We start from the raw sequence: 12202 nt of genomic DNA on the forward strand, positions 1-12202 counted from the left end.
TCTAACACAATTATTGATCTCATAACATCTGATTTTAATTATTTTAAGTAGTTCCAGTATCATTCTCATGATATCAAATAACGTTTCTAATTCCATTTTGTTTTCCTTTGCTTTACACACATTTTTTCTGACGTTTAGACGATATCCATTTCTTGTTATATGCCCTTCTTTCCTCAAATTTATTTCTATCATCAACTGTCTATTAAACAAAAAGCATACACAATACTTAAAACTAAGATATTACCGTTTTGCATATTAAAATGTTCCGTACAGCTGTTTCAATGAGTGGGTATACAATATTGCTAAAATAAATTGCTTTATTAAACCATAAAAAGTACGGTGAAAATACAAATACTTATTATTTTATTTCATAGCTTTGTACAGTCCCTGCATATAACTAGCAAATATATTTACTTAGATCTTCTTGGACAGAGTATCAAACCTTTTCAAATCATGATGTTATTCTTCTTGATACGTATGTAAGATAATACCACCACTGATAAAGATTTTTTCTGAGCCAGTCAGAAGCAGCATTTGGCACACCACTAACACTTACAATTCCCTCCTGTTTCCATGGAGATATTCCATGGAGACGGATCAGTGAATTGTAAATCAAACATGTGTAACAAATTAACAAGACTAGCAAAGCATGTTATGTAATTCTTCTGTTGGATCAACTTTGATTTTGATATAATGATGTAGGTCAATGAATAAGGAAATTGTCATTTTTATGATTATAACCTTTAAATTCCTACAGGATATCAATGTTACATATCTACAAAATATACATGGTTTTTTCTACATTTTGCTAATTTTGCTGACATTTTGCAAGTAGTTTCAGTTTAATTGGTCACTGAGAGCTATAGTCGCCCATTTATAGATTTCGTGCATCATTTTACTATACATCCTACTTAATATGAACATGGACATTAATGCAGACCAAAACAATTATGATATTCCTCTCCTTGTGATCATCGCCAGAATTATATACCCATTTTCTGTCTTAGTAAACGGTTTACATGGTTTATTTCATATTTCAGCAAACCTTCAATAAACTAAATAAAGAATATATTTCAAAATGTTTCACCCGAATATTACTCAAAAGGAGTAAAAGCATTCACAAAACTTTGATACAAAATGTTTTATAAAATGTTTTTGAAAGAGTATTCAAAAAAATATATTAAAATGTTGCTATAACATCTTTGAAACTATTTCTTGAACACTTTAGAAAAAAGTTATTAAAACATATTTGGAAATATTTTCAAACTGCTTCAAAGGAATATCATGTAAATATTGTTATAAAACATTTCTGGTAACATCTTAAAAACAACGTTATAACATATCAAAATGACGTTTTTACGAGAGACTGAAAACCTGTTACTATGAAATGTTTTTATAACATTTTAATAACATTTCGATAAACAGTTCAGGAAACTATTTTTCAACATACACTCTGTAGAAGTGAAAAACTTAAAACGTTTTTTAAAACATTTCAAAATGTTTTATCATAATCCTAATAAACCATATGCAAAACTTATAGGGTACCAATTTTGATGCACCAGATGCGCATTTCGACAAATAATGTCTCTTCAGTGATGCTCAACCGATATGTTTGAAATCCGAAATATAAAGTGATTTGAAAATGGTTCTTCTTAGCCGGGAAGGAGTTCAGAAACTTAATGTCAAAATATCAAGTACATGATCATCGTATTTCCAGACAAAACAATCTATCGTGTATTTTTCTCAAACAGATATTGATGAATGCAAGACTCCTATTCACGGATGCTCCCAGAAATGTGAAAACGCCGATGGTGGATATAGTTGTCTGTGCTTCTTCGGATTCACACTTCAGGATGATCGGAAAACGTGTGAAAAGAGTATGAAATTATTGGCATATCTGTGTGTATTCAAATTACCTTTCCAAATTTTGTAACCTTTCAATGTTTTGTGTCAGAAAGCAAAACCTATTTACGAGTTTGCACATAGTTTTATTAGAGTTTATAAAGAATGCAGGACTAACCCCGAAGTCTTCCATTTCCTTGAAATCGGAATTTTGCTGCTATTAAAAATGAAGAATAAAAGACAATGCATTTTCTTTAAACTTTATAATATCTAATTATATTTTGTTTCTTGAAATCACAAACATTTCCTCTGTGATTGATATCTAACATACTTATTTTACAGTCCCAGCTCGAGATTCGTGTTCCTTGTTTCCGGAATTAAACTGTTCCTACGGTTGTAAGCAAGTCGCACATGCTGATCACAGTGGGATTTGTTTTTGTGAGACAGGATACGAACTTGCAGCGGACAGCAAAACATGCATTGGTATCGTATACATAGCACCGATATACAATGTAAATACGAATGCTGAAAACTTGGATATTTTCGCGTATTTCTTTTACAAACCATAAAGGTAGTGTTTTATTACGCGATTTCAGAATCTTTACTTAATGGAATAGTACGATTTCCGATAATTTACAGAAACATCTCGTAATTGCGTATTAAGTGTAAATAATTCACATGGGTAAATGTCCATAATACAATTTCTTTTATCGAAGTAATAGTTTTCAAAAAACTTTAAACACTTTTTTGAAATATTTTTACCGTCTTTGTAGTTGTATTTATTTATATAGGATTCATACAAACAACTGACAAATACTGATATATATATATATATATATATATATATATATATATATATATATATATATATTGGGATATTTGTTTCGCTGATGAGCATTTCAAATTTTCATATTTTTTTTTCATTTAGACATTGACGAGTGTAAAGATGTTATGACCTGCTCGCAGACTTGTACAAATACAAACGGATCGTATAGCTGCGACTGTTTCCTTGGTTACTCGCTACAAAATGATTACAGAACCTGTAAAGGTATCACACATGGAAGACTTCCATGAAGTTTAGTAGTCATGCAACTGTTACTTTTGTTTACTTACATGTAAGGTGAAGATAACGAACAGTGATCATGTACTATTTATCGGAAAAGGAAAGCTTTAATCTGACAGTAAAATAAGACACTGATACTAGTATCTCTTGGGTGTTGGTTTTGAAATTTGAAAAGCATTAACCAAATCACATAGGTTTATATACGTCGTTTCATTTGAGTAATGAAACTATTTTTAGAGTGTAGTCAGTACTTCTACGGTGAGAACTGTGATACACCGTGTAAATGTGGACGGGGTGCCAGTGGTTGTCATCATGTGAATGGCTGTGTCTGTAAGCCCGGATGGACTGGTGAAACGTGTGAAGTGGATATCGACGAATGTCAAAATAAACCATGTACTGGGGATCACGTGATCTGTCTGAACACCCCCGGATCATTCCGATGTCAATGTATCACAGGATTTCAAAACTCCACTGGTGGTGTCTGCGAAGGTATTGGAATAAATAAACAAAGCTGACAAATAAACATTGTAACATTACAGACCCTAAAGCGTACTAATGCAAGATTTGAACCGTTCCGTTCCCCATAACAACCGTTCCGTTCCAACATCAAACCGTTGTGTTAAAACTGTTCAGAGTTCCATTCCCAGCCGAAAGCGTTCTATTCCCAGAATAAAGCGTTCCGTTCTCATCTAAAACTGTTCGATCCCTGAAACCGTTCGTTCCCGTATGGGCGTTAATGTAGGTCAACATGGCGCTTGGTCGAGACGGAAGGCTATCGCTCTTGATGCGACACAATATCTTAAAGTTGTTCAAAGGTGGAGAGTTCTACAGTTCAAATCCGTAAACGTTTACAGACAAATTACCCGAGATAACAGAGCCTTTTTTATTTTAGGGTAAAAGGTAAATTTCCTTTCATCAAGATTGTTAACGGACATCAACTTACTGAAGACGAAAATATGTGGCAATGGATTATTCATTTTGAATTCAATAAATAAATCTTTGAGTAAGGATGTTACTGTTGATGAAAAGAAAAAGTTTGTGAAATGTGGATTTTTTTTGTAGATAGGGGCTTTTAAAACAAACAAACAATGTGTGAAATTATAAAATCTACTTCAAGTACGCATAATTGTTAGAGTAACATAAATTTGACATGTTTCAAAATAGTCAAAATATTGGAAAATGAAAATGAATTACTTGTTGAAATTTCAATTGTTGTGGTGTCATCTTCAAATGAAGGTATGAAATAATCGAGTTTCTAGAGTAACGGTGTACGTGTACTAGTTTATGGAAAAGTCTGCACTATAGGTTCCCGTCGCAGATATTAGATTTTTGCCGGTGTCCTAAAAAGCCCTTTCAATGTGCATCGTACGTGTATTGAATGCATACATTTACGTATACCAACATGATCAGTCACATTATAATGAAAGTATGCAGGCATTCCCTTATCGGTGTTAAAACGCAAAATAAACATTTCTTATTCAAAATGATAATTATTAGCGGTTTTCAAATTCTTTGTCGATTATTTGATAGCTTTCGGTGAACAATTTTCGGTTATCCGAACCTTTTAACCAGTTAAGGTGATATTCCTTTATACAACGTATACTTTTTGCTTATGTTCCATGCTTACGGCCTTTGAGCAAGGAGTGATCTTTATTGTGCTACACTTGATCTGAAAGGGAGCCTCATTTTTATGGTCTCATCTGAAGGATCATCTCATTTAGTCGCTTCTAGCAACAAGCAAGGGGTACTGTGTGTATGTCACAGCATGAACAGTAAGTGAGGTGTAAATTCCCACCGATTAGTGTTCAGATAACCGTAGAAGTCATGTTAGCTTGGCCCGATTGTAAATATTCATTATGGCAATTAATCAAGACAACATCCATGACACTCTATTCATTTCAACATAAATGCAAATTTGTGACATTTTGAATACCCTCACCCTTGGATCACATATGCATTTAGAAAGGCGTAATTATCAAATGTGCTTTTGGTACACATTCCGAGGTTTTCTTCAATAAAAAGTTATTTTATCCTCTGCAGACGATTGCATAGTCTTCATACAAGTAAACCTCCAGACAAAATATTTTAATGACTATTCTAAAACAAAAAATACCCGAACGTCGATAGTACCCAATAATATTGGAGTAGTCATCATTATTTGTTATTAGATCACATATATCGATCTATTAATTTTGGATAGATTTATTCTGAATATGCATATGATAAACTTTCAAACAGTTTAACACACTATATACACTATAATATACATTTGTATAAGTATATGAGCCCTTTATTAAAGGTTACAAAATACCTGCAATGCATGTACGAACTGAATTCTTTTTAAAATTATTTGTACATTAAGTAATCGAAAAAAATGACCACATTTTTGAGTAAAGGGTAACAATGTTACATTGTACAATATTGAAATCGGACTTAGCCTGACATGAATTTGATTTTTACGTTTTTTTAAAAGTTAAGTTTTTTTTTCTATTGATAGATGTAAATATCCCCATATCTAATTTAAGGCGCGTACACATATGATTCTAAGTATCAATTTACTTTCATCCCCCTTCCATTTTGAAATATTTATATTATTTATCATAGTATAATCGTATTTTGGCAATGTTTGTGTATGAATAAGAAATGCTCAAAGTATCCGAAATACAGAATTCGAAATGGAGGCCAAATCGTTCGTTCACATCTTGGACAAAAGCGTTCCTTTCTCGATGAAAGCCATTCTTTCCAAAATTAAAAGCGTTCCGTTCCCAATTAGAGTCATTCTCGTCTCACTGAGAACCATTCCGTTCAAGCCGTAAAACATTCGCTCCCCAAACAAACATGTTCGTTACCAAACCACTCAGCATTAGGTCACCGTTACACTTTTTCAGTAGAACACTTCAGGGTCTGTGACAGTTTGAAGATGCATGTGTAATATTCATAAAATTTAATAGCTGATTTGTTATATATCCTATGTACTATCAAATCATTGGTTCATATACTAGACTTTTTTTTAATCCGTGATTTTGTCGGTTCCAAACATCGGGATAAATCTTTAAGGTATTTTAACTCCGATGTGACGTCAAAAGATTATGCCGTCAATGATTTGATAAGATTATGCATGGCAGGAACATAGGTTTTGTTGGAGTCTTTTTCAATAGTTATTGTAAAAAGTCTTGTTAACCATAAAATATCTAAAAAATCTACGTTATATATGGATGATCAATATATGTTTCAAAATATTGAATCTAAGGGCAATAACTGTTTTTATTAAATCATTTATCAAGTCCATTATGCGATATATTTTCTTTATTTTTCACAAACATTTTGTATATTTTTTTTTTTACAAAACAGGTTCATGAAGTTGTTATGATTGCTATTACATTGTTACAACCAGTTTTTGTGAAATATTGATAATGCTGTTTAAGGAAAATTGCAAAGTTTTGACGTTGATAACAGGTATATGGTGCTAATTGATAACATTCTTATTATGATGAATTGTATCACATATTCTTTATATTTTTCTACAGATATCGACGAATGTCAGGATCCTCTAGCTTGCCACCAGAAATGTACAAACTTTGACGGAAATTACACCTGCAGCTGTAAAGATGGATATGAACTTATAAATACGAAGGATTGTAAAGATGTAGATGAATGTAAACGTGCCCAGTGTCACCAATGTTCCAACCGACCGGGAGGCTTCACATGTTCATGTTACGAAGGCTACCGACTAAACGCAACGACACAGGACAAGTGTTATAGTTAGTAACTGTTTTATTTGGTCACCAAAGGTAAACTGAAGTTTACTAGCTTGCACATCTCTCTGTCTCTCACCCCCCCCCCCCCCTCTCTCTCTCGATTGAAATCGGTATAGGAAAATCTACAAGTAGCAGTATATTAAAAATAATCACAAAGCCAATAGAGTATACTCGACTAGTTTGATCAATTCTGAATTCAGGAATATACAAATATTGTATGTTCCAAGCATCGGGATAAAACGTAAATGTCCTAACACTATAATCGAACATTCGTTTTCTTATATTCATTCGGAATTCGGATATATAAAAGCTATACAACTACAACAAGGGTGCATTGCATTGGTCATTGGTCAAACCAGTCAAAAATTAAAAAAAAAAAAATACAGAAAAAACTCTAAACACTTTGTTGAAATATTTTGACCGTGTTACCGGTCTTTTTAAGTCTTGTTTATCTCTCATAATAACTGATTATAACAATATTGATGTAATTACGATTAACTACTTACTGTAATATTTCTTGTTTGTATTCACTTAGGCCAGTAGTTGACTGCTTTGTGAACAAACATTTCTAAAATTCTGTTTCATTACTAATACCAAATATTTAATTGTACGCATAGTTATATTTTAGGATGTGTCCACGAGGTCGGGTGAGTATTCTTCATTTTATTATTACGACTCTTACCTTTCTCAAATAATTTTCGCGCAATATCAACTTTGAGGTTTATAATACTTACTGTGACGTCATAGTGCTTTCGTGTATGTAGTCATGCGTTACGTTGCTATGAGAGATAAACACGACTGAAGAAGACCGGTAACACCGTCGAAATATTTCAACAAAGTGTTTAAAGTTTCTTCTATATATATATATATATATATATATATATATATATATATCGGTGTATATTATTTAAAACTCGCCGTACGAAGATTTTTCGTTTTTCCCAAGGCGTGTTTCGCATCCTGGTAAGAACAGTTTAACAGTTTAAGAGAAAGAAAGCTATATAAAGATTGTACACAATTCAAATCTGACACTTTGATACTTGAAGCAAATACGCCTTCAAAGCAAACAGAAACTAGATGCTGTCCAAATAATACAAGAAAATAGAAAGGCTACTTTTCTTTTTGTTAAGTAAAGCAGTTTCTATGAGTTTGGTCACTGTATGTAGTTTAATGACGAAATAATCAAAGCATCCTGTAATGAAGTTCGTTTTGGATTTTATGTAGACAATAGAGAAAATGATAAATCGTAGAATAAATAAAAACAAAAATTTATTTAGCAATAAGATAAGAAATATAAAGATGTTTGAAAAACAAAGAAATCACACTTTCACATACACACCCCCATACTCTCTCACCGAGAAAGAAAATTTAAATTGGTATAATAAACTTGACAATATTGACAATCAATATAACGTATAACTGTCAAGACAATTCAATAGTCAATACAACAAATATGTCATTCCAGGCTGAAAATGTAACTGGTAATAAATGTATTACAAAATGGTTCAAATAGTAGCAAATTCCGCTAACTACAGAAAAAGTTAAACAGTTGTAAATTACATTTTGTAAACGCAATATTTCTCAAATTCCTTTTGATAAAATGTTAATGTACTGAAACTCAATATGAAAGTTTGGCTACTCAGCACAATTCAATTTAACGCCACGTCACACACTTGGCACAACCAGGCCTCCATACAGCGCTTCCAGTCCCGGACTCACAGGTCTCTCACTGAACAACGATACTGGGTAACACCGTCTTCAAACCAATGCCAACACTAGGCCCACAAAATAATTGCCGAGCCCACCACGTGAAACACCCATGTACAGCACTGTCTCACGTGTTCTGATTCCCACGCTCAGCACCTAATGAAACGCTGAGAGTACTGCCTGATATGGCCCAGATAGCTTCTTAAATTCCCTCTGCACTGAAATAGCAATTACTTAACCTAAATCCTATACACAAAACGACTTGGTTAACAACAAATTTGAAAGCACAATACACGAGAAAATTAACCCGAAACCTCGCAAATATTTCACACAAAATAGCTTACCGGCTGGAGGAAATCAATGTTCACACAGTAAAGCGTTTGTCTCCCTGGCTACCCATTACCAAGACTAACTTCTGGAATTCGCCAAGAAAAAATCCCTGCTGGACAGCATGAAAACGTGGCCGCACGCTTGACAAATAGCTGCTACTCTCTGACTGACCAAACCGGTATGCTAAAAATAGCCTTATCGACCAACACTCACACTACGGAAACACCTTACAAGTGTAGCAGGTCTGGCGTTCGTATAGTCTGTACTTCGCGTTGTGTTTGTTTTATTCTATTTTGATAGTGGCGACTCCGAAACGACCCAACTACACTATGATTTTAAACTTGAAAATAAATTCAATAGAAATGAAAATAAGAGAAATAACACTTTACGAATTTATTACCAGTATGAATGTGACAAATACACACTCCTAAAGCCTAGAACTTAGCGTAGAAACTATCAAGAAATATCCCAACCCAAAGGTAATATAATTTAGTAAGTAAAAAGGGCAAAGTAGACGAACAAAACGTAATACCAAAATAGGAATAATGGAAGAAGAGTAACTAGCAAGGCCAGCTGTCTCGCTTCAACGAATAGTAAGTTGCATGGCTGTATATAGCAAATTAGACAATAGAAACTGTCATTAAAGTGATTGGCTAAAAGATAAAGTGGGCGTGGTCAAATACAACGGGTGAATAATTTACATCGGGATCGAAATCCAGAAATAAAAGTAAAAGTAAAACCCAAACTACCACATTCCTCCCCCCTTAAAGACAAATGCTATACATTTGACTAAAAGCTAGGATATAGAAATGAAAAATAAACCCCTCTTCCCCCCATGGAAAACAATGGTATACATTGTACAAAATATATGAATGAATGTATACGTAATATACAAAAGTTCACTTTGAAGAAAAGTCCATGTATCATGAAAAGTTCATCACAAAGGCGGGTAACGTAACAGTTCTCCTCGGTTAGTACTGACGCATTGGCTTCACCAGAATGTCAGGAGTGCGAAAACAGGAATAGTTCACAACACTGTCACATCACTGATTTCGGTTCTTATGTCCAGATACTCCGAAGATCATAAATTAAGGAAATCCCCCAGAGTTGAAAACCATGTGTTCCTTGCATCAAACGCTGGGTTCCGTTTGTAGCTGTTATCCATATCCCACCAGAAACTGAAAAAATAATCTGAAAGCATGTTTAGCAAGAGTGCAAGATATATGAAAAAATAAATATAAGTAATATCATAATTACTGGTAAATGAATAAATAAGAAAATTTAAAGAAAAATATATAATAGAGTAAATTTACGCGGTTTATAATAATTTCACATCCCAAAATTGCCATACAGATGTCAGGGGATAGAAATTCTACTTAATCGTATCAATTTACGCGTTTTTAATAAAGGTAGTAAATTTTAAATAAAAAAGAACACAAACTGTGTGTACACACACACACGTATGTGTAGCATAAAGTGTGATCAACCAGTTTATCGTACATTTAGGTAACAAAACCCGCATGACCATTTCAATAAGTCAAATATCTAACCTATTCCTTTTGGAAATTCCGGTCTACAGTAAGAGTACAATACCAGCGACTCTACTGCATAACGGACCGAATGAGTGCTTGTGCTCTGGCTCCTCACCAAGGCACAAACTTGACCAGGGGGAACAGTCCTCCCATCAAGTTTCAACCCAAAAAACAGAACGCAAGTCAAACTTATCAACTGGAGGTTCTAAAGAAAATTCCGATCTAGGAATGAATTCGTTTGCCTCAGGATTCAAAGAAGTCGCAACACAAACTAATTTCAACTCCGACTCGCAAATATCGTGAATATCATTCGAGTTACGAATATGAACTTCATCAGAATGAAATGATTCTTCATCGATAGAGTTTTCGGCGAGTTCGTTCTGTGCATTACTCTTCAAAATTTCGGGTGGCCTTCTGTGTTCGGTAATATTTGAACGTTCTAGATCTGATGCCACGGCCCCAGCATCAGAACTTGTGAGTATGTTCCCGATATTTTGGGTTAACTTTGACGCACAGTCAGGGTCATTCCTAGTCTGAGATATGACATCAGTTTCCAGTACTTTGTTCTTTTTATCGACCGTATACAAATCAAGAGCGGCTTGGATTTCTCTACGAATAAGGGCTCTTACAGAATTTGTATTAACTGGTGTATCGGAATCACATGCAATGTTCTGTTTAACATACGCATTTTGCTCAATGAAATCTTCAAACTCGACAGCAGATGCAATGGCTTCATCTAAAGATGCAGGACGACTAAAATAAACATGTTTCATTAAGTCGGCATCTCTTAAGCCAAATACAAACTGGTCAATAACGTGAGTTTCTATCGAGCTAAAAGAACAAGAATACGCTTTTAATGCCAGTCTGCGTAAAGAATGACCAAAGTCTGAAATAGTTTCTCCTTCTCTAACCCTGTTCTTGAATTGAATTCTGTAAAAATCTTCAAATGCTGATGGACAAAAACGATTCCGTAAAATATCTTTCAATGTTTGAAAATCTAAGGACACGGCTAAAGGAATATCAGATAGAATGTGTCTTGCTGAGCCACGTAAACACATAAGAAGCTGACTTGCACACTCTCTCTCACTCCAGCCATTCCACTTAGCAGCATGTTCAAACTGAATGAAAAATTCTCCAATATCGTAACTCCCATTAAACAATGGTGGATTAATTTCTTTCCTAAAATCGACTGATTCATGCAAGAACCCTCTCTCTCGAAGACGACTCCCATTCTGTTCTAACTTAACTTTGATTTGGCTTTCTAACAAAGCACATTTCGCCGTTAAGAGATCTATCCTATGGTCTAAATCTGATAAAGGTTTGAAACCCCTTTGCATAACTGCATGGTGGGCAAAAATAGTTCACCGTTGAATATATCAACAAAAATAATAAAGGTAAATGTAAAGGAAAAAAAAAACTTTCCCTAAAAATATGACGAAAGAATTCAGCCGAAATCCCAATCGCTGCAAAAGACTCACTGCGTGAAGCACGTGTCTATGAGAGTCACTGCCCAACAACAATGAAAATTCTATCCTGAGTTGTCGCGGTCGAACAAATAAGGTAGCAGTTTGTATCGCTGAATAGGACTCACTGCGTGAAGCACGTGTCAATGACAAGTCACTTCCCCACAACAATGAAAATCCTATCCTGGTCACGGTCCACCAAATAATGTAGCAGGTCTGGCGTTCGTATAGTCTGTACTTTGCGTTGTGTTTGTTTTATTTTATTTTGATAGTGGCGACTCCGAAACGACCCAACTACACTATGATTTTAAACTTGAAAATAAATTCAATAGAAAGGAAAATAAGAGAAATAACACTTTACGAATTTATTACCAGTATGAATGTGACAAATACACACTCCTAAAGCCTAGCACTTAGCCTAGAAACTATCAAGAAATACCCCAACCCAAAGGTAATATAATAATTTAGTAAGTAAAAAGGGCAAAGTAGACGAACAAAACGTAATAC

The 12202-nt window shown here is 34.2% G+C and overlaps 1 protein-coding gene across 1 annotated transcript in view; it reads left to right on the forward strand.

Annotated features, from left to right (window-relative positions):
- The window catches only part of LOC125645542 (uncharacterized), a 61615-nt gene that overhangs the window by 37447 nt on the left and 11966 nt on the right, over window positions 1-12202 (forward strand). Inside the window, exons 29-33 of the mRNA XM_048871128.2 lie at window positions 1752-1877; window positions 2191-2325; window positions 2771-2890; window positions 3143-3394; window positions 6433-6666. Of these exons, the coding sequence (XP_048727085.2) occupies window positions 1752-1877; window positions 2191-2325; window positions 2771-2890; window positions 3143-3394; window positions 6433-6666 (867 nt within the window). The remainder of the gene's footprint in view (window positions 1-1751; window positions 1878-2190; window positions 2326-2770; window positions 2891-3142; window positions 3395-6432; window positions 6667-12202) is intronic.

Source organism: Ostrea edulis, chromosome 6 (assembly GCF_947568905.1).
Source record: "Ostrea edulis chromosome 6, xbOstEdul1.1, whole genome shotgun sequence".
Lineage (NCBI taxonomy): Eukaryota > Metazoa > Mollusca > Bivalvia > Ostreida > Ostreidae > Ostrea > Ostrea edulis.